Below are 22,334 nucleotides of genomic sequence, written 5' to 3'. Positions count from 1 at the left end.
ACCTGGGGAGCGTCCCGAGGTCCATACCTGAGAAACCAGATGGCCTCTGGCCGGGATGACAGCTTGAGAGAAGCCCGTGACTTCCAGAAAGAGGGCCCCGCCCCTCCCCATCGGTCTTCCATGTCTGGTCCTTGGGGAGGGTGGGGTATGAGAGGAAGGAAGAGCCCATTGGATCATAGTTACAGGACCTGAGCCTCACCTCACTTAACCAACTAGACAGCAAGAAGCTCTGCACGTCCTGGGGAGGAAAACCCTAGGAAGCAGGGTCATTACAAGCTGTTTGGAGGAAAAGCGCGCCTCCGATCTCCCTAGAACCAGAACGAAGGGGCAGGTGCAGGCAGCCCCAGGCCCACATGTTAATGTGCGCAGACCTGGGCCTTCTGGGGAAGGAACCAGCACTGCCCATTTGCAGGGCATCCAAAGACAATAGCGTCAGCCCCAGAAGCCCTCTGCCAATGACCATTTTTGTATGTCAGGGAGCAGCGGGCCCTCCTTCTGGGGACGGGCAGGTGTTTGCTCAAGTTCGGCTCTGAGGTATTTGCAGGAGCCGGTCTCAAAACATGAGGCCCGATATGGAAGGCAATGAGTCACAGAGCTTCTCTAGACCGACGCGTCCCCGAGGAGGAAGAAGGATGGGCTCAGAGAGACTGGGTTGATGGCAGGAGAGGCAGTAAATATAGCCGGCCGGCCCCATCCTGGCCGCCGCCAGAGCCTTGCCGAGCGCCTGCTGTGTGCCGAGTCCCAAAGGATGCTGAGACGGACAAGCCAGCATGGCCTCTGTCCTGGGAAGTGAGATGCTGTCACCTGGCCCCGGGAGGAGTCATACTGTCACACTGGACCCTGGAGGAATTGCAACTCTGGCCTCCCGCAAGGCGGGGCAGCTGGAAGGAGGCTGTGTGTTTCCTCGAGCAGAGTCTGTGGGGGAACAAGAAGGAAGGGGTCCAGAGTGTGACAAGGGGAGACGAGGAAGGAAAGAGCCACTGGGCAGAGCACAAAGCCTATGGAATAGGGCGGGGGGCGGAGCTCAGGTGTCCAGAAGCACCACGCCCCTTTGTCTCTTATTCACTGAGCATGCGTTGTCTGCCGGGATCTGGGAAGCAGCCAGATGAAACCGTGAACGCCATTGTCATCCATGGGAAGAGAAAGGAATGATGGGGACGAGACAGTCATGGCCCACTGCAATCTGTACTGTGATGGGGCAGGGACTGTGAGAGCCCCTCAGAGGGGCCCACCCTGACGTGGGAGAGGTGTCCTTGTGTGCTGCTGCCTTTACAAGTCCTGGAAGGATGTTCCCTTATATCTCATTTGGGAAGTGTAGGAAGCCAAAAGTGTCAGGGAAGGTCTACAAAACTGTGCCTCATCCTTCCATCCATGCATCCATCCATCCGTCCACCATCTATCCATCTGTCTATCCATCCATCCAACCAACCATCCATTCATCCAACTGTCTGTCCACCCGTCCATCCATCTACCCACTCATCCATCCATCCACTTAGCCATCATCCATCCCTCCAATAATCCAATCATCTGTCCATCCAACCGTCTCTCCATTCATCCATCCAACAACCTATCCATCCATCCATCTACCCATGCACCCACCATCCGGCCATTCATCTGTGGAGACATTCAGTGAGCCCCAGCTGAACCTTCGTCCTTGGCAAGGCTCTGGGGAAGCTATTCTTGGCCAGCAGCTCAGGTAGAAGAGAGGTGAGAAGGACGAGACTGGCCGGGTGTGAAGCACTCGTCTGCGTGGATCACAGGAGGGGTGAGCCTGGCCGCCAGTTCCCTTCACCCAGCCTGTCTGCCCCTTTTCTTGCTGTGCAACGTTGGGCTGGTTCCTGAGCTCCTCTGTGTAAACTTTCATCATCTACAAAGGTGGCTGCAACAGTGGCTGCCCCTTAGGGAACGGGGTGATATGTGACTCGGTGTGACTCTCGTGACTTGGTGGGGAGGTTCAGCAGTGGCTAGCGGCTGGAGCAATGACAACAGTGTCTGCCGTCCGCACGTGGTGGTGGCCGGAGGAACACGTCGCCTCCTCGTGACCAAGTGTGGGGAAGAGCCCAGTGGGCTGCCCGTGGAGAAGGTCCGGAGAGGAGGGGTGCGGACACCGAACCTCTCTCCACCCGGCTGCATTTGGTTCTCTGAGCGGCCCGTCTGGAAGCCAGTCCTGGGTGCGGCCTGCACAGTCGTGGTCCCCAGAGACAGGGAGGACCAAGAGGGCGTGAGGACAAGGCCCTGGACTTGCGAGCACCCCCCGAGCTCGTGGGCTGGAGGACGCAGAAGTCCCAGCCGAGGCGACAGAGCTGGGCGAGGGGGGCCTTGGTGACGTCTCGGCCTGGCTTCCACACTTGGGGCTTTCGTCCAGCAGGAGGAAGGTCTCAGGGCGCGTGCGGCCGTGCTGGGAAGTCTCCAGCCCCCGTTCGGAGCAGCTCAGCCGCTGTGAGAATTTCCCCTGCACCTGCCGGGCGTGAGCGAGGCCGTTCACAGGCTCTGCAGTGCGTCCCCATCTCTGTGGCCAGAGAAGGGTCACGAGTGTGACACCTTTTAGGGCCTCGCATCAGCTTGACGGCGGGGCTGCTTCCTGCGGCAGAGCCTGGGCTCCCACCTGCCCCTGGGCAGAGGCACCACCACAAGCGTTTGGGTTTGGTGGCTTGGGGTTTTTTTTCCAATCTTTTTTATGATCAAGAACAAAACGACAGTGTCTCACTTCAGAATGTCACAGCTGAGTCTGTGGTCATAGCAGCCCCAGGCTCGGAGACTTCTGCTCCGGACCCAGCTTCAAATGAAATTAGGGCTGGAAAAAACATCTGGGCTGGTGGCTGTTAACCGCAGGGGCCCGAGGGGCGGGGCGGGCCGGCAGGGGCCCGGGAGGGGCGCCTGCGTGGAACCTGCCCGCTGGGGGACTTTGCAAGCCGGGCCGGGATTTGGGGGGCTTGTCGGTGCTGGTAGCCCTCACCTGCCCAAACGTGCCGTGTGTTGGCAAGTTGGTGGCTCTTCGTGGCTCTGCACTGCCCTGAGCCTCAAACCCCCGGTCAGCCTCCAGGCCCGGCCACCAGGAGCCGAGGTGATGTTTCTGTCCCGCCAGGAGCAGGAACCCCTGAGCCGGGGCACAGTAGGGCTGGGACCCTCTGCACTGGGCTTGCTGGGGGTCCCGGCGGGACCGTGCCTCTGCACGTGCGCACCCACAAGACGGCTCTTGGCACCCCCGCTGTCCCAGCTCGGGGTGGGGGTGCACACAGGCAGAGAGCATTTGTACCCAGATTATACCTGGATTATCTGAGGTCAGAAACCTCTCAAGACCCGCTCGGCCAAGTACACCCTTGTGACACCAGCTGTCCCCTCAGGGTGTCAGAAGGAAGGGAGGCCCGGGGTCCGAGGTTACCTGCTTTCCTGGGTGGGTTCAGGCCACATGGTGGGGGCCCCACTCCCTCCTCAGCAGCGGGAGCAGGCGCCGGGGGTTTAGAGCAGCTGGAGATCGCCCTCCATCCAGCAGTGACGGGGGTGGTAGAGGCTTTAGCACCTACTGCCAGGTGTGTGTCCCCATGGGGACATGAGGCCGGTTTTACGGGGCTGTGCTCAGGACTGTCCACAAGCAGAGGACAGAGCGGGACCCCGGCCTGAGCACCTCGGTCAGCCCGGTTGCTTTTCCTGGGAAGTGTCGGTAGACTCTGACACGCTCCAGTGTCCTTCCGGGGTTGGCTGGGAGGAAGGGACGGCACTGTGGATGGAGGCGGCCCCCGGGGGGACACAGGAGGCTCCCTGCAGGGACGTGGAGAATGTCAGCATCGGGCTCATCCATTGGTTCTCAGCTGCGTCCTGGGAAGGGGCTGGGGCAGTCCTCATCCCTGCACCTGCCTCAGTGTCCCCTCCGGCCTCCTCTCCACCCTGCTCCCAACGGAAACCAGGCTGTCACACACAGGGCGCTCACCTTCCAGAAGAACTCTCCATCTGACCACAGTGCAGGACACCTTTAAGGAGGACGCCCCTGTACACAGGGCCCCCGCTGCCAAAATTCAGTTTATAGATGACATCATAGGCGAGAGGCTCATGTCATCATGTGCTCCCATCAGCGACGGCTGAGAACACAGCCTATGGTCACAGTGGCCCCCTGGGAGTGGCTAGAGCAGCCTGCCACCCCCTGGGGCGGGGCGAGGGGAGGGGGTCCTTGGGACTCCCACTGTTCGGCCTCCCGCTCAGGAGGCCACTGGGACACTGGCCCCGGGCTGTGACACGGGCCCTCCCCTGCTGGGGGCCGAGGCTGGGCCCAGGGCTCCCCTCAGTGACCAGGGGCTTTCTCTTTGGAAACACCGCCGAAAACTGTCGAGAGTCCCACACACAGGTGGCCGGCAGGGTCTTGAGGGGAGACACAGAGGACAGAGTCTCTTCGCTGGATGCCCCTCTCCTACTCTCAGCCAGAGCTGGTTTGTCCCCTTTGGGGACCCCCTCAGGATTCCTGGCTGGCCCCCTGACTACTTCTTGACAACCCAGAAAACCCAGGGAAGGACCCTGCTTCTAGCCACTGCCCTCATCACCCTGTGGTAGCAGAGCCCACCAGCCGATCTCTGAAGAGCTCACGAGCAGGTGCCACCAGCCAGGGCAGTTGCTGTCCTTGCAGCCACCAGGGACCGGAAATATGGCCCCACAGCACGTACACCCTAGAACACTCTGGGTGCCAGGCGTGGTGTGGGCCCGGGGCTCCGTCCTGGGGGTCTTCTGCAAGCTCCCAGTGAGAAACCGATTCCTCATAATAGTGTGGCCCCACCTGGAGACACAGGCCTCCCCAAGGCCAGGAATCAGGAGAGGGGCTCTCTAGTTCCAAAGGAGAAACGGAGGCAGGACCCCCGACAGCTTCCCTGGGGTTGTCGAGTGAAGAATTATGCAATTTCGGGCCTGGGAAAGCATGTGGAGTTCAGAAAGTCCAGCCTCCCTCCTGAGCACCCTGAAGGGACGGCCACCAAGACCTCCTTGAATTCCCCTAGTGACGGGGTGCTTGCCCCTTTGCAAGGCTCCCTGCCCACCTCACAGGCTGTTTGTGGCCTGAGGTCTACACAGACCCCACCATGGCCATGACTGTCACTGACCCTCCTGAGGCATTCGTTCCTTTATTTACTTGGACGCTTGAACGTGCTTGTCTGATCACCGTTTTGCCCGTGTGTCTGTCTTGGGTCAGGGCCACAGCGCACAGCTGTCGGAAGAGACACGCGTTTGGGAGGAAGCCCAGCCCCCAGGCACGCCCTCTGCCCGCAGCGCGTGGGGGACCCCCTGGAGCAAGGTCGTGGTCAGCTCACACCAAGGGCCGGAGAGCGGGGTTCTGCCCCAGATGACTCCACAGAGCCCTGCCCGGCCCCTCTCCTGTCCCCTGTGCTACCGATGCTCAGGGAGTGTGAGTCCCGCTCCGGGGCACCCGGGGAGGGCTTGGGCTCTGCGCCACGCGGGGCTGAAACTCTGCTTCACCTCCAGCTTTCTGCAAACCCTGCCGCTGCTGGGGGGTCTCCCCGTCGCTGCAGCTCGCGCCCAGGCTGAAGGGGGAGTGAAGGGCTGAGTCTGCTGGGAGGAAGGGAGGGGTGGGGTAGGAGGCAGAGAGCCGAGAGGAAACCCAGGGGCAGGGGGAGCAGGCTCGGGCACCGGCCACACACCCCGCACCCCAGGAGAGCGGCAGGCCCCACGAGTCTGCACACTTAGCGGGAGGTGGTGTGAGAGCCCTGCGTGGCGCCTGGCGGCCTGAGGAGCTGCCGGGCTGCGGGTTCTCTTGGGTCATTGAGGGCATCAGGGCTCCACAACGCTCCGGGCTCCGGCTCTATACTGAGAGGCTGCGTGCCACCCGGGCACGACACCGCAGCCCCAGGACCGTCAGAGGCCCGTGCGGGACCCCGGCTGCCTCCTGCACCAGCCGCATCTGGGCCCTGCTCTTGGGTCTCTGAGACCAAAGACCTTGGCCTTTGTCGCCTGCCTCCTGGAGACACAACAGCCACCGCATCTGGGAGCCCCACCCGGCTTCTTCGAGGCAAAGGCCCAGAAAACACGGGCTTTCTAGCCCCTCTCTTCGTGAGCTCAGGAGCCAGGCTGGCCTGGTCTTCGAGAAAGGGCCTCCAGGAACCACCTGTGTTTCCTGGAAGCAGCCCCCTTCTGCCCCGCCCCCCTTCCCTCCCGCGCCACCCTCCCTCCCCGCGCCCCCCATGCCCCGTTCACAGCCAGAGCAGGTGTGGGCCAGGGCCAGGCCCATGACCCGCCTGCCAGGACTCCTGCTGCCTGCCCAGCCGCACTGTGACCCTGCACTGCCCGCCGCATTGCCACTTTGTGCCTGGTCAGGTTCCCACCAAGCCCCATGGTGAGAGTCAGGACAGGATGTATGAGTTCATCCAGGCTCCGGGTCTGCACCCAGACGGGGCTGTTTCCGGAAGGCCTGGTCCCCACCTCCTTCCATCGCAAGAACGGACTTTCTGTTGTAGCTGCTCGTGGACCCGTCAGTCCCAAGCACGGTGTGAGTGCGCGTGTGTGCGCTTGTGTGCGGAAACGAGAGCCACGCGGCTTGTGGGCCTTCGAGAAGGGGTTGGGGTAGGAGAAGGAGGCCGCTGCCACAGGCAGACGCCATGCCCGGCCTTCCACCAAGCTGCTGGACCGCCCCAGGTTGGGGTGGCAGGAGGCCACACTCCCAGGCCCGCGCCTCCCTATGTGCTCAGAATCCGTTAGGAGAGCAGACGATGGACGCCTGGCGCCCCGGCCTGCGCACACACCCTGGACAGGGCCGGCGGCCGGCTGGGTGTAGTAGATGTGAGAACACCAGCCTAGCACAGAGCCCACAGATTAGAAGTGCAGGAAACCTCAAATGATGTGCAAAAACATTGTCAAGGTTACGAGAATTTTCCCATCCTTTTGCTTCATAACTCAGCATTGCGGATGGGGGTGATTTATGAGCTGGGGGACCTGGCAGGGGGACCAGGGCTAGGGAGGCCTGTGAGGCCAAGTGGGGAGAATGGGCAGGAGGGCGGCTTCCTTTGGAGGCTCTGGGATTCCTGAGGCTCAGCCCCAAATACCCGGAGCAAGGCTTTGGAACGGGATTGGGCCAGGGAGCCAGTTTTCAAATCTGGGAAGAGACTCAGCCCCAAGGCCCTGGAGGCCACTGCTGGCTGAAGGGGCCAGGGGCCCAGAGGGGGTGCCCAGGGGGCTGGTCCATGCCCTCCTTCCTCCTTGGGCACCCTGTTGCCTTGGGGCTCGGTACCCATCCTTCCCATCCACTCGTGACTATCTTGGCTTCCTGGGGCCAGAGCAGGTCTCAGCCGTGCCACCAAGCTGGTGTGTGGCGGGGAGGAGTGTGGACTTCACCTGCCCCACGGGCACTGGAGTGTCTCACTGTGGAAGAGGCCGAGAGAGGGACCTGTGGTGACCAGGCCTGCGTTCCCAACCCTGGGACCCCATAGGTCTTGGACCAGGTGCAAAGACCCTACCTCTGGCCCCCGACACAGCTCCCGACCCCCACTGCTGGGGCCTCCATCTCCTCTTACAGGAAACAGGACAATACCCGTCCGGGCCTCAGGGGCCTTCGGTGACCAGGGAAGGCTGGCGCAGGCACAGAGAACCGCACTCCCAGCGGCCCAGCTCAGCCACTGCAGAGTACCCAGGGAGCACGGACAGATGAGAGGAAGGGAAGCAAGGGGCAGGCAAACGTCTATGCCCCATTTTTGCCTTCCTGGAGTCCGAGAGGACATGGGCCTGTGGTGTCCTTCTGCAGAGCCAGAGGCACGGGGTCTGCGTCCCGGGAGCACTTCCCCGGTCGGAAGAAGAGAGCAGCGGCTCCCAGGCTCCAGGCCCTCCCTCCCACTCCATTACTCAGTGGGCCCAGGTGCGCCCAGGTGACACCCCTGATGCCCAGCCACGATGGTGGACACAGGCCTGGGCCCTCTCCCCCCATTGCCTGACTGGCTCAGGGGCCCCCAGACTGGGACTTCTGCCTTCTCCGGAGGAAAGGCCCGCAGCCCCCCTGCTGCTGCTCAGAGGTAGGGTTCCAGCCCTCAGCGCCCGCCCGGAGGTAACTCCCACCCCATGACCAGCCAAAGGGTCAGGGGCTGGGGGACCAGGTCTTCTGGGCCAGAGGGGAAGGGCGTTTCCCAGGAGTCACCAGGAAGGAAGCTGCTGGCTGGGGAGCTGCCCCCAGATGGGGACAGGGACAGACCAGTGTCCCGTGTGGCTGAGTGACCAACCCTTCACATGGGCTTGAGGGACCTGGAGCGGTTTCCCCAGCACAGGGAAGGGTCAGGACAGGGGCCAACCTTCAGAAGAGAGGCTGGTCAGACGAAGACCGGCAAGCTCACCGGAAGGCCGGGTTTTCCCATCCAGAAGGCGCTCCCCATGGTTCCGGGGCGGGGGGCAGGGACCGACCGGGTGGGCGGCAGTGTGGTGGGCTCCTGGGCCCGCAGGGGTGCACACAGCGGGGAACTGGCTCACAGATGGCAGGCCAGGTTGCCAGGGGAGGGGCGGGCATAGGCGGGACAGGACCCCACAGTAGCCTGAGCACCGAGGGCAGCTGGGGCTCCTCTGCTCTGCCTTATCTCCCCCAGGACAAGTCCCTAGAGCAGCCGAAGGGTCACACACCCCCTCCAGTGTGACAGAGATGGGGGGCAGCAGAGGAGTCCAGTCTGTGTGGGGCTTGGTAGGCTAGCCTCTTGGGGAGTGAGCCTGCAGGACCCCGAGTCCCCACCCGGGGTCGGGGCCTGGCCTGGGGCCCCCAAGTCTGTTTGAGACCCGCATCCCAGGACCGTCCCACGCGGGGCAGTGTGGGGAGGACAGACAGGAGAGTGGGGCGTGGCAGAGGACGCAGAAGGCCTCAGAGGGGCAGAACCCCCAGGGAGGGGCAGGTGCGGGGAGCCCAGGGTCTCTGGTCAGGGTGGGGGGCCTGCAGGCTGCCTTCGGCCATGTACTTGCTGGGACTGCTTTCTCTTTTCCCAAAAACACAACTGACCGCCCCCACCCCCACGTGAATGCCCCTCACACACGTGCACATTCACACACATGCTCACATGTACACACGCGTGCACATACGTGAGCAAACGGGACAGGGGCTCCCAAGCACTCAGAGCGGAGGTTGGCTGGTCCGTTAGGGATAACTCTTCTGGCAGCGGCCAGGTGGGGAGACGGGCCCACGCCCGTCAGGGTGAAGCCACACGCCTGAGGCAGCAAGGGGGCCCCAAGGGGCAGCAGCTGCGACAGCAGGGGTGCGGGGACAGAACGCGGCTGTGACGGTCCCGGCAGCGAGTGCCTCTTCCCCGGCCCCAGCCTGTGCCACAAGCGAAGCTGGATAGAGACAGAGGGTGTGGGGTGGGCACCCCACAGAGCCAGGCCCCAGCAGGGGGAGGGGAGGGGTGCGTGGGTCCTGGCCACCCGGCACCCCCGTCCTCCCTGCGGCAGAGGAAGGCAGCGGCGCCGACCTTTCAGCTGACAGCCGCAAACCCCAGGTTTTGCTTTGTGGGTCCTCTGCGGGTTTCCTGCAGTTGGGGTGGGAGGCGTGAGGAGGGCCCCTGAGAGGTGTGAGTGCCGGACAGGGGCCTCTCCCATGTGGGCCTACGCTCCTCCCCCTGTGGCCAGCCTGCGGTGGCCTCCTGATGCCCCCCGTGCTCCCGGGCGCCCCGAGGGTCTGGACACAGGCAGCAGAGGGCAGAGGGCTGGACAGAGAGCTTCTCTGTGCCACGCTGTCCCTCCATCCCTGCCTGTCCATCTCTCATCTCTCCCCTTGGCTAGGACTCCTGGCCCCTCTCCCCTCTCTCAGAATTAAGCCCATCTGGGAAAAGCCCCCCAGAGAGGAGAATCACAGACCCGAGGCTCCTGGGTTTATCCCTTCCGGGTCAGCCTCCGGGGACTCCAACAAAGCTGGGCCCAAGCCTGTTGGCTCTGACACTTGTCGGGCACGGGAGGGGCTGCGTGGGTCCAGGAGGGGTTTCCAGGAGCCCTGCACTGTGCGTGGGCAGACGGGGCCGAGGCAGTTTCTGTGCCTCCCACAGCAGTACCCTTGCCCCCGAAACTGCGCTTCCTCGTCCCTCGGAGGCCGGGCACAGCCCTTGGCCATCCAGAAAGGGTCTGTGGACACTTGGGGGGCAGCCGCACTGTTGCAAAGCTTCCTGAGCTGCTGGTCAGAAGCAGCGTCTCCGGGCCTCGGGGCGCCAGCCTCTTGCCCTTCCCAGGTCCCTATCGTGCAGAGCAGGTGCGCGGGACACGCTCCAGGAACCAGAGGCCACGGTGCCTGGAATCGGTCTCCTTGGTCTTTGCTGGGACAGGTCACTACCTGCCCTCCCTGAACGTATCAGGTCACTGTGACGCCCCTGCTCACCCGGACACCCTTTCCTCTTAGGCTTCAGCCCTCCCTCCGACCCGCTAAGAGCTGGGGCTGGACCTCCCAGGAAGTTGGCCTAAGAGGCTGCTGGCCCCAGGCTCTGGATTCAGATCCTGGGGCAGGGACGGAACGGAGCAGGGGTGGGGATGGGAGGGGACTCTGCTGCCTTTTCACCTCAGGCTCCCGAGGTCCAGGGGCACCCCTCCCTCTGGCCGGGGATGGTAAATGACGCGCTCAAAGATGCGCACCCTGAGGCGCATGTTCAGAGCCCCGTGGCACCGACAAAGTCACCGAGCCCGTTGCGGGTGCGCCGGCTTCGGAGGGTGGACCGAGAGGCCAGGTCCCAGGTGTCACATGGAAACTTCCCGCCTTTAAGAATACGGAATGCTTTTCTCACGTTCGGGGCGTCGTGAGTGCTGGCAGGGAAATGCACACGTGCACACGCACACTCACACCGGCTTGGACGCAGCCACACACCCCAGCAACACCTCTACCTTCTAGAATGTTTTCCTGCAGCCGGGCACCCCAGCGCCCCTCAACAGAGGGCTCTGTTCTCAGACGCGGCAGCCTCTGCTTTCTCACATGTGGGACGGCTGGGGCTTCCTGCAACCCCGGGGGCCTCCGTCGTGGCCAGGCCAGGGCAGCCGGCTGCTCGGTGAGCAAAAGGGCCAGCCTCCCACCCCTCTACCGGACTCTCAGAGGCTCCTGGGACGGGCAGCTGGGTGGGATGAGGACCTCACCATCACCCGGGGGTTCTGCCAAGACCCAGAGGCTGGACCGCCTCCCTCCAGGGCCCGAGCAGCTGGTCCCTCATTGGGCAAATGCGCATCGTGCAGACTCTCGCACACAGGATACCTCTGACCCTCCCCGGTTCTCTGCCCCCCCCGGCAGATCTCCGAAGACCTGAGCACAGAGAAGCTGTGCGCGGACGTGGGGCAGGCGGGCTCCGGCAGCTGGCTCAAGTACATCCGGGTGGCGTGTTCCTGCGACGACCAGAACCTCACCATGTGCCAGATCAACGAGCAGGTGGGTGCGGCCGTGCGTGTGGGCCTCGGAGTGGCCCTGGGTGGGGGGCTCGGCCCCCAGACCAACAAGAGGGGCCTTCGAGCTGAAGAGCTCCTGCCCGGCCCTGTCCCGCGGCGGGGTGGCGATTTGTCAGACGACCAGGGCAGAGTTTCCGGGCGCTCAGCGACCCCCCACGGCTGCTCCGCCGAGGAGCTCAGCTGGCAGCTGGCCGGGGCTCGAGAACCCAAAGATGGTGGTTTCCGTGACGGAAAGCCGTGGGAGCGGCAGGTCTTGAAACCACAGGGGTCCCCGTCCTTGCTGTGCTGCCCCAGGAGGGAAGCACAGAGCCCGGCCCATCCACTTATGAGCCATCGTCTCCAGGGCTCAGTCTGGCCAGGCTCCCTCCAAAAGGGTCAGCACTGCCCTCCGAGAGCTGACCGTCATCCCTATGGCGTCCGGGCCAGGCTTCGGAGGGAACCGGACATGTTTGGGCAAAAAATCCTGGCCCCAGTCACAGCCACCTGAGCCTTCCTGAGCTCAGTGGCCCTGACTTCAGCCCCTGGCCCCTTCAGCACCAAGGGACACCTGACTTCTGCAGCCAACCCTCCAGAGGCCGAGGGCCCAGCTCGGCGTGCTGGGTCCATGCTAGCCATGGTCCGTGCCGCCCTAGGACCACAACTGCTCATGGTGGCCCTCTAGGCCCGTGAGCAGTACAGGCCAGAAGATGCCAGGCAGAGTTTCTTTTGACCAGGAAGGCCACGCGTCCCCAGTGCTGGGAGCTCTCAGTTTATGTCTTTAATTACAAGTCTGCAAGTGGCCCCTGGAGCCTCCATGCTCCAGAGCCAGACCCCTCGGGCACATTTCCACTGAGCTCCCAGAGCGCCGGGCTCCTCGCAATGCTGGGGGGCCCAGCCCCTCCCATCAGAGCCGTTGGCTTTTGCCTATAATATCTTGGGGTTACACATGAGATTTCATCTGCAAAAGGGATTCCACTGCTTTCAAAGATGTTTTCAGAGACCACATAACAAAGGGCACATTCTCCCATCGCCTGTGCAAACCATTAAAAGCAGTTCGAGGCACTTGACTTCAGAGAAACAGTTTTGCATTAAGAAACACAGAGAGCAACACCAGGGAGGTCCCTAGGACCCCCGTTAGCTGCCCCCCAGCTCTCCTTCTTCTGCTCAGGCTCCTTCTCGGCCCCGGGGCTCAGCCTGGGTTGAGCCGTTCCCCGCTGGGCACGAGTGGGTCCTTGCTTCACAAGCCGGCGAAGTTAGAACATGCCTCTGCGCCTGGGATGACTGCAGTTTGTACATAGAACCCAGCATTTGGAAAATCACAAAAGCATATTGAGGAAATTAAAGCAAAAGAAGATCCACAAAAAATCCGACCTTAAAAAAAACAGCAACACTTTTCCTTCCTCCAAATGAAGGTGAAATGTAAGTGGCGGAGAATCGGAGGTAGGCACGTGGAGAGATGGGCTTTCCAACGCCCCTTCCTTTGTGGGCCACGGTGTCCTTGGCCGTGTGTCCGGAAGCTGGGGGGCAGTGGAAGGAGCACCGCGGGGCCGGGCCCAGGAGGGCATTTCTGTGACATGCAGAATAGAGTGATGGAGGTCTGTGCTCTTTATTTATGAAACACATTTGTTCGAGTGTTTGAACCAAACCTAAGTAGCAAAGTAGGTACCTTTTTGTGTCCAAGTTCTGGAAAGGCCAGCAGGTGTGGGAGCTTCTCAATGAGGGGCCTGTCCTCAAACATCTTTCTTTGTCTTTGTATTAATATTTCGGGGGAGTGTGTGTGTCCATTCCACGCGGCGGAATTAACAGCTTGGCAGCAACGTCTTTCCGTCTCTTTCCACCAGGGGACAGAGCCCTTTCTTCTGGGCAGGAGTGATGGTCCTTAACACTTACTGGTTCCCTTAAACCCACTTTGGTCCCCCTGTGCTTACCTTTCCCAAGGATCCGGCTTAGGGTCCGAAACACTCCTGGCGCTTTTACTCAATCCCACTATGACATCAAAATTCCTTCAGGCCCCTCCCCACCTGCTGGATGACGTGGCCTTGGGGGATTAACTACCCCCATTTCAGTTCGCAAGCTCCGATGGAACTTGGGGTGTCCATTTAAGCATATGCCACACTGTCATGACCCAGAGCGTCGACATTGCTCTACCTGGGGCATTTCAGATCCCCAGCCTCTGAGGGAGAGTGGAGCCCCCCACCCTTGGAGCGCCTCCAAGGACCAGGTGGTCGCTCCCGGTGTTACAGAGCAACGGGGTGCCCGACAGCGTCCCGTCCCTCCCGAGGAGGCGCACCTGCGCGCTTCACCAGCCGTGGGGAGGGGCCTTCGGGTCACCCAGGGAAGCAGGAGCAGGGGAGAGGCAGGACCCCGGATGGGCACCAGGTCGGGAGGTGCTCAGAAGGCTGTCAGCTGCCCTGATTTTCATCTCAAAGTCTTACCTTTGCATTTCAGTTATCAGAGGAAAATGGGCAAATTGTGGGGCATATTTTCCTTTGTAAAATAATCCTAATGATTTCAGACTCTAACAGTGTGAGGAACCGCACTTGGATCCAACTGCACAGGCCTCAGTAATCATTGCTTGAATAAAGCAAATTTTAGAAATGCCTTTTTAAAAAAAATCATTTATTTATGTTGAGAGAGAGAGTGCGCGAGAGCAGGGAAAGGGGCAGAGGGACGGAGAGAGAGAATCCCAAGTGAGCTCCATGCCGAGCTGGAACCCCCGACTGGGAGATCATGACCAGAGCTAAAGTCAAGAGTCGGACATTCCACCGACTGAGCCACCCAGGTGCTCCTAAAAATGTCTCTTTGAGAGGGATCTAATGGACTGCTTTTAATTACAGAATGAGTTTGTCAGCAGTCTCCCCAAGGCTGACTAGCTCTCTCGGTGGGATGGCCACACGGCCCCTGCGGAAAGTGTCTCCATTCCCATCCCGACTGTTGGAAACAAACGGGTTGCTACAAAGTGGACTAAAAATGTCCCTGAAATATTAATAATAAAACAAAGATTTTTGGAGACAGGCTTCTCTTTGAGAAGGAAACATTACACGATGTTAATGGAGTTTCTCAGATTTCCATAATCCCAAGGGTTTCTACCAGGATTTCCTGCACTTACGGACAACCCCTGCCACGCACACAGGCAAACACACGGAAGCGAACAATTCTCCTTTCTCTGTCTCCATCTCGCACACACACACACCGGCTCCCGACGGCACAGACACGGAAGGGACAGCGTCCAGACTGAAAATCGAAGATCCACAATGCAGGGTGGGGTTTGCCAGACGGTCTTCAGAAGCTCAAGTCACATGACTTCAGCCCCGGTTTTGAGAGGACGAAGAAGACGGGTCAGGAGTGGGTCTTGGGGTCCCGAAGAAAAAGTCTCTGGAGTCGCAGCTCCCAGAAGAAATGATCTGGTGGCTGAGGAGGCGGCAGCTCTGGACCGGACACGTGTCCTCTGGAGGGAGCCATGCATCTCCTCCGTGGACTGTGGCACCCATGGCCGTGAGCCTGACCCTGCCTCCAGCTTCTCATTTATGCCCCGAGACTCCCCCCGCAGGCACCCCGGGGCTCTGAGAGGTCCCGGCCCCAGGGGCCTCAAGGACGGGTGACCCGCCAGTCGCTCTGCTCTGTCCTCTCTGAGGCTCCAGGTTGGGGAGCCCCACGAGCAGGGGCCATGCCAGGCCGTGAACTTCCTCCTGGATTCGGCCGCATCAACTCAACAGTGACTTGTGGCTTGCTACCCACATGGAGCCCACAGAGAGGTGGCCGGGCCACTGGGAACAGAGCGTCCACAGTAGACGGCTGAACGGACGAAGCTTTTCTCCGGGACTTTTGGGGGTAGTCAGATCACAGCCGAAAATGCTGGGGTGCTTTGATTTGCCTTTCCCACTCAGCGTCAACGGAAGGCGAAGGAAAGCCCACGGGCACCTCAGTTCACTCTGGGTGGCATGAGCCCGCCTCCGGCCCCGGGCGACTTCGCCTCCCTCTCCCCCTGCCGCCCACCAGCTCCTGCTTTTCCTCTCGGAAAATCTGAGACACTCAGATCACCCCTGGGTGGTTCTTTCTCCCGCAATTATGAGCAAACAAATTCGTTTGAAATGTTTCAGGAGACGGACAGGGTCTGTCCCTGGGTTGGTCTCCATGTTCAGAATGAAAACAAGAGCTTGGGAGTAAGGCGCATGCGGGCCTGATCACCGTGTGGCTCTCTCCCGGTCCGCCTCACCCCTCCAGGGCAAGGATGCCGGCGACGGACCTCACACGGCCAGCGGGGCTGAGGACGGCGTGCTATGGCGCTGGGGTCACACACAGACATCGGGGAGCATGACTCAGGGGCTCCAGGCCCCCCGGCACTCTGAGGAGAGGCCGCGAGGCCCCCACCGCACCCCCAGGTCCGGCTGGGTGGCGGGGGATCCCCAACACCACCGGCACGTTCCCCCCGGGCAGAGACCGCTCAGCCTGGGGCCGGGGCTCCCCAAAGTGGAAGCAGACGGGCGTGTTAAAGGAAGGCATTTCGTTAGCCGATGAGCCAGCCGATAAGCACGCAGCCGTGTGCGTGAGAGCCCGCGCTCGCTCGCTCGCTCTAATGAAAACCCGGTGCTCCCGGCCCAGCGCGGCCCAGGCTGCTTCTCTTTCACTTTCGCTTCCCCTCCCTCCACGCGGACCCCTCTGCCTGTCGCCCGTCGCCCGTCACGGCCTGTGAGCGATCCGCGGGGGCTGGAACTCACGGGATGGCATCCAGCGCCCCGTTCCTTCTCCCTCTGCTCTCAACCCCCACCATTTTCTAAATTAAACATTGTAGCTCGCAAACAATTAGATACAATTTCCCCTTTGAAACGAGAAGGGCAGAGGATTCATTGTAGCGTTTCTTGGCGGGTTTTCAGAAGACTTAAGGTATATATCAAATGCCTTGGGGTCGGAAAGCTGCGCATTCAGAGCAAACCGATCCTCTCTCTTCGGCAAAGAATAAGATACAGATTCAAGCGCGCCCTCGCGCTCCCAGCGGCGCTCTCGCGTCCGGATTTGTGGAAGGGGATACGTTATCAGGAGATGCCCCTCCGGAGGTCGAAGACTGTCTCTCTAGCCGCAGCCGGGAGCGTCTGTGTAGACACGGATACACTCTCCAGGTCCAAACGCGCCGCAAAGGCAGAGAGAAATGTGCCGATTTTTCCCCACGTGTGTGTGGCTGGGAAAGTGACGGGGCGGAGCGGCGAGACCGTGAGGACGTGGACACAACTGCTTCAGCCCCACAGGGGCAGACAGGAGCATGGTGAGTGTCTCCTCTGTCACCCAGAGGAAGAGACTGTCTGCACGTCCCTGCTCGGGTCTCCGTGGTTCTGTAAACTCCAAATGCTCGAGCCCTCAGGCAGCCTCTGGGCCCGGTGTCCAAGACTTTCCCAGGCACAGACTGCCCACAGTTTGGGGACAGCAAGTCGTGAAGACACATGTAGCATCTTTAGGTCCTAGAAGCAATGAGACAGCACAGGAGCCCCCCCACCCCCGGCTCCCCAGGGGTCTTGAGAGAGAGACAAAGATGCCCAAGGACCAGCGTCCTCCCTCCAGACGGGCCAGAGGCAGCCAGGCCACTCTGATTCCCCTCACTGGGCGCCTGTCTCTCACGAAGAGACCCTCAAGTAGCACCCCAGAGGCCCCCACGACTCCAGCCCGATTCCCAAATCCAGGGCGGACAGAAAAACACAAAGATTTCGTGCATGTGACCGAAACCCTCCCTGAACGTCTCTCAAACTGGTCAGAGCAGGAGCGCTTGACCACCTCCGTGTTCCTACAAAACGCGTCTGCTCCGGGGTGGTGGGGGGCGGGGGGGGAGTGTGGCCCGGCCCCCACCTCCTCGTGGCACCCTGGTAGTTTGGGTGGATTTCCTCACAATTTAACGTGTAAGATTCTAAGATGGAACAGGAATGAAAATCATGGAACGTAAACTCATATTCACAGCACCTATCCCTGTGAGTTCGTTTGATATTTAAAAAACAAACTCAAGAAAGTGAGTTTCTCTCTCCAAAACGGAGAGCCATTTTTTTTAAATTTGAAATATTTGATCTCAAAGAATGTTGTTCAGGGGCCGGTGATGGTTTCCACGGAAGGGCCAGTGCCCGAGCGCATCTTGGGTGAAATCCAACCTTTCTCAGGCCATATCCCCACCCAGTGTGGAACACGGCCGTTCGTTTGTCCCCGAGCTCTGGCCACCTGCGGGGAGCCGAGTCCCTGCGTCTGGAGAGGGACAGAGGGGGGAGAGAGCACAGCTGTCGCTCAGAGGACCAGGGTTTGGTGCGGAGCTGCAGTGCTCGTGGAGAGCCCAAGACTTTGAAACAAGGGCCTGACTTCAGACCCCCTCTGCTTGGCTTCGTTCCTTTGAAAGCTCTGTAAGGGCAGACGTGCATGGGCTCCCGTGAACTCAGCTGTTGCGGCTTCCCTAGCTCTCAGATCATGAACCCGGGGTGGGGAAGGCTCCAGCGGGGTCTCCCCCACTGCACGCCAGGAGCCTGGAGACCGGGTTTTGGGGACCTGGGCACTGCAGCTGCTGGGGGGGTGGGGGGGCGTGTCCTCCTGGGTGCTGTCACCTCCAGGGACCTGGCTTCTATCCCCGTGGCCGCCGGCCTGGCATCAGGGTGGGGAGGGGCTCTGTTTCCTGGAGGAACCGACCCTCAACCCCACCCCATGGAAACAGGAGCCCTCGGCCCCTCCGCAACACCCACCCGCCCTCAGGTCTGAACCTGACCCGCTGCAGGGCGTACAGTGGAAGGGACCTGACCAGCCCACGTCCAGAACTTTGAAGGGGCCTCGGGAATCGTGTTATAGTCTCGGCTCTGTCCACGCGCCGTTTGCAACACCCCAGAGGCCGGGAGCCGCCCAGGCCTCCGTCCCACCACAGCCGGCCTTTGTCCCAGGAAGTCTGCAAAGCCCGCGGACCTGGAACTGTGACTTTCTCCACGGGTCTGGCTGATAACGGCCTTTGTGCCTGTGGGAACCGACAGTGAAAGCCCCCGGCTCTTGTGTGCACCCCAGTCGCCCTCATACCTCCATGCCCCCCACGGAGGCAGCACCCGCGGAGTTCGAGGAAAGGTCGCGCTGATTCCTGTCCACCTCCGGCCCCCCTTCCAGGTGGAGACATGTTGGGGATGCCCCCGCCCCCCACGCGGCCCGGCCCTGCAATTAGCACTAATAGCAACTAATTCCATCTGCCGCTCAAAGTCCAGGCAGCCACGGCTGAGGGCCACTGCCCTCGTGTCCTACTCTCCAGCCCCGCCAGGTGCCCAGAGGACCGTCCAGGGCTGGGGACAGGGTGCCGGCTGTGCCTGGGACTGCTCCCCACAGCCAAGAGCTCTAGACCCTCCCTGGGCTCTGAGGCTCCTGCTGGGGCTGTGCCGGCAGAGGGACTGTGGGTCCCGGGGAGGCCGGCAGTCTGGGAGTGCGGCTGGGGCTGCAGAGGGGTCCCGGCAAGGTGGGGTAGCCCTGGAAGCTGGGAGGGTGTGGGGGCGGGGACCTCAGCAGCCCTGGAGGACGTAGGGGATTCCAGGAGGTCCAGCTCCGAGGTGGGGGGGGGCATCCCAGGAGAGCCAGCAGCACTGGGAGAGGGGGGTGAGGAGGGAGGGGGTCCCGGGAGGCAGGGTGGCCCTCCGAGGGGGTCGGACAGGGAGGCAGAGAGGGGAGGCGGGCCACACTTAGCCCCCGCTAGCCCGGAGTAGGAGCCTAGCAGCCAGCCAGAGGGAGGACGGAGGGAGGACGTGGCCCCAGGAGGCGTTCGCACGGAGCGGGAGCGGGACACCAGGTCAGAGCGGGGCCTCGGGGAGGGACCTGGCGGCGGGCAGGCCCATATTGCCCTCTAACGGGCCCCAGGGGAAGCCGGGGCGCGGACCCTCCTCTGTCCCCAGCCAGTCCCTGCCTTTGTGCCCCCACTGGTGCGATGGCGGGCAGATGGGAGGGTGCTGTGCCGGCGGAACAGCCCACTTTGTTGGGGCCTCCCTGGCATTGTTGGAGTTCGAGTCCCGCAGACGTTGGACCCCGTTTTGAAATGCAGTGGCTCGAGTATGATCTTTATGAAACAGTTATTTGGTCACTGTCATTCTTTAGATAAATGGACACACAGAACTGGGGTCACAACAATGGGCTTAATGGCCAGAGTCTCGTCTCTGTTTTACAGTCTTGTCACCGATCCCGCGTTGCAGCCGAAGGAAATTAGTGCAGGTAGAGGGAGTTTGCCCACCGTCTCATTACTGCTGTCTGGGTGCTCTCGGGGTATGTCCCAGCACGCTGGGGACCCAGTGGGGCTCTGTGTGTCCTCTTGGGAGCTCCCTGCTGTTGTCCCGGGGCGAGTCAGGACCAGTGGTTTGTGTGGGAGCCCACATGGACATGGCCTGTGGAGGGGAAAAGGGTTCCGGTGAGGGAGGAGGAAGCTCAGCCCTCCAGATGCTTCCCGGGGCCTGGGGGTGAGAGGAGAGGCAGGAGTGGTATGCGGGCCGCGTGCCCCGCTCAGTCTCTGGGTGTCCGTGCCACGTCCCGCTGCTGCTGGATGGTCTGGCCTGATCCCTCACCCCCGGCCCTCCAGCAAGAGGGCAGTGCTGGAGGGCCTCTCGGGGGGATCAGTCTGGAGAAGCTGGGACCCCTGCATTTCCCAAGGCATGTGCAATCATCTTGGCCTCTCTCTGGCCTCCGGGCTCCTGGAAGCACCTTGACCCCTGTTATCTGGATAGAGACCCGGGTGGTAGGCAGTTTGACATTTCTGGACTTGAGAAGCAAGACCCCTGGTGTCAGCCCCACTATGAGAAGAGTTGGGACCTGTCCTCCGCCCGGGACCTGTCCTCCGCCCAGGACCTGTGTCACTGCTCTCCAGAGAGGGTAGGGGGTCCCAGGGAGGAAAGACCCCCGTCCTCTCCCACAGTCACCCAGGCCATTAGAGCCCGATCCCTGGGTGCCATCTCAAATGGGCCTGCCCTGGTGCACTTCTGAGCCTCAGGGTTTTCCAGATCTTGGCCACACCTCCAGGGCAGATGGCCCCTTTTCCAGAGGCCACGTGTGGGCAAGCCACAGGGCTCCTTGGAGCGTTGAGGTTAGATATTCCAAACTCACCTCCCCTCGACCTGAGTCTGCTTCCCCAGGCCACGGCGTCTGCCCTGACCCCCTCCACCCTGCCTGTTCTCAGTGAGCGCCCATCTAGCCTAGGATGGCTGCTGGGCACAGAGCTCGCTGCAGGCGCATGCGCCCCTCTGCCTTCCCTCGGGAACGGTGTCCACACTCGTGGGAGGGTCCCAGCCTGCTGCCCTGGCCCGCGGGGCCTCTGTCTGCGCGCATGGCCATGTTTAGAACATGCAGATTCACTCTTGACCCCCAAGCCCCCCCCGCCCAGCAGCAACGCGGGTCTGGCCTACACACTGGGACGAGGACCCTGAGAACCATGCTGGGTCCTGCTCCCGGTTGGCAAGAGCCTCCCTCCCTGGTGTTTCCCGCTGGGACGTGCCCTGCCTGGGAACTTCCAGGTGGCTTCTCGCCGATTTCAATCCCTTCACCAACACCCAACAACCGCATGAAACAAATTCCAAGGGATGCGGTCCTTCTGAGTATGTTCTGCAAAGTTCCAGAGGGGGACCTCTGAGCAGGAGTTAGTAGGCAGGTCAAGTGGCCAACCGGCCGGGCCCTGCGAGGAGCGGCGTGGCCTGCCTGTGCCCGGCATGGCTCCCTGAGCAAGGACGGCCATGCTCACCCCTTCTCTCTGCCTTTCTGTCCTAGATTTATTATAAAGTCATCAAGGACATTGAGCCTGGGGAGGAGCTGCTCGTGCACGTGAAGGAAGGCGCATACTCCTTGGGGACGGTGCCCTCCAGTCTGGATGGTAAGCCCCCCGCCTGGCAGGAGCTCGAGACCTCCCGTCGCATCACACCGCGTGACGGGGGCCGCACTCCTGGGCTCCTGCCCCAGGCCCCCCTCCCAGTCTCGCAGCCAAAGCATCGTTCTCTCCCGTCTTTGAGTTACACGAGCCACACGCCGCATTCCAGACGGCACTCCAGACAACACGCGTGAGTGGCTGTCGTGTGGCACCATATCTTTGTGGTGGTAGACTCCCAGGGGGATTTTTTAAAATATCTAGTATTATTATCAACCCCAGTACTTAAAAAAAAAACAAAAACAAAAACAAGAACAAACAAAAACACACGTTTTATGACTTGGAAACCGTCACCCTCCAGAGCCCTGGGAGGCATTTGGGGCTCATTGAAGAGAGGGCAATGACGGCGTGTGTGTGTGTCTGAAAGCTGTGCCTGCCTACAGTTAACAGCAAAAAGTCCAAGAGAAACGTTAAGGGAAAACTGATTTTGTGAGAGGCAACCCAGGGGGCTCCGGGGGTCCCACAGGGGCAGGAATGACAGCTGAGTTCTTCCCACTGACCCTGCCCGTCGCTCCTGACTCGTCAATCTGTGCTCGTCCAGGGGCTCCCCTGCCCCCTCCCTCAACCACGGCCGAGTGCATCTCAGAGGACGTTCGAAAAATTCCTGCTGCAAAGAGGCTAGGATTTCTGAAATGCAAAAATTATTTTCCTTCATCCACACTGTGGAGCAATGTACCATTCACCTTGGGGTCTGGAACCGCTTCTCAGTCTATTCGAGGAATGCTGTGCTGGCAGCAGAGCACTGCTCGTCGGCTCCCTGCGTGCCGCCGCCGGCACACGGTGTCTTTTCTTGGAACGAGACCCCACAAGTGAACAGAGAAGCAGCCTCCCCTCCTGGCGGGGGCTGGTGACTCCGTTCACGCTGGAGCAGGGGGAGGCCGGTTTCCCCTTCCTGCCTTTCTTTCCCTCCCGTCCGAAGGTACAGGGGCATAATGACTAACGCCACTGACCACAAGTTCCTCTAATACTATCACATGAAGGAGTGGCGCTGGCTGGGGCTTGAGCCGACGCAGAGATCTCTGCCTTAATTTACCCTTTCGATCCCCAAGCGTGGCCCAGCAATGAGGGTCCTTGTTCCACGTGGCCCATGTCTCTGAGCTCCCGC

The 22,334-nt window shown here is 61.3% G+C and overlaps 1 protein-coding gene across 4 annotated transcripts in view; it reads left to right on the top strand.

Annotated features, from left to right (window-relative positions):
• PRDM16 (PR/SET domain 16) overlaps positions 1–22,334 on the top strand; it is a 299,784-nt gene that overhangs the window by 243,636 nt on the left and 33,814 nt on the right. For all 4 annotated transcript variants that reach the window (XM_047727114.1, XM_047727113.1, XM_047727112.1 and 1 more), the window contains exons 4-5: positions 11,213–11,347; positions 21,076–21,178. In XM_047727114.1, the coding sequence (XP_047583070.1) occupies positions 11,213–11,347; positions 21,076–21,178 (238 nt within the window). The remainder of the gene's footprint in view (positions 1–11,212; positions 11,348–21,075; positions 21,179–22,334) is intronic.

This window comes from Lutra lutra, chromosome 4 (assembly GCF_902655055.1).
Source record: "Lutra lutra chromosome 4, mLutLut1.2, whole genome shotgun sequence".
Classification (NCBI taxonomy): Eukaryota; Metazoa; Chordata; class Mammalia; order Carnivora; family Mustelidae; genus Lutra; species Lutra lutra.
This window is presented reverse-complemented; position numbering and strand designations above follow the sequence as displayed.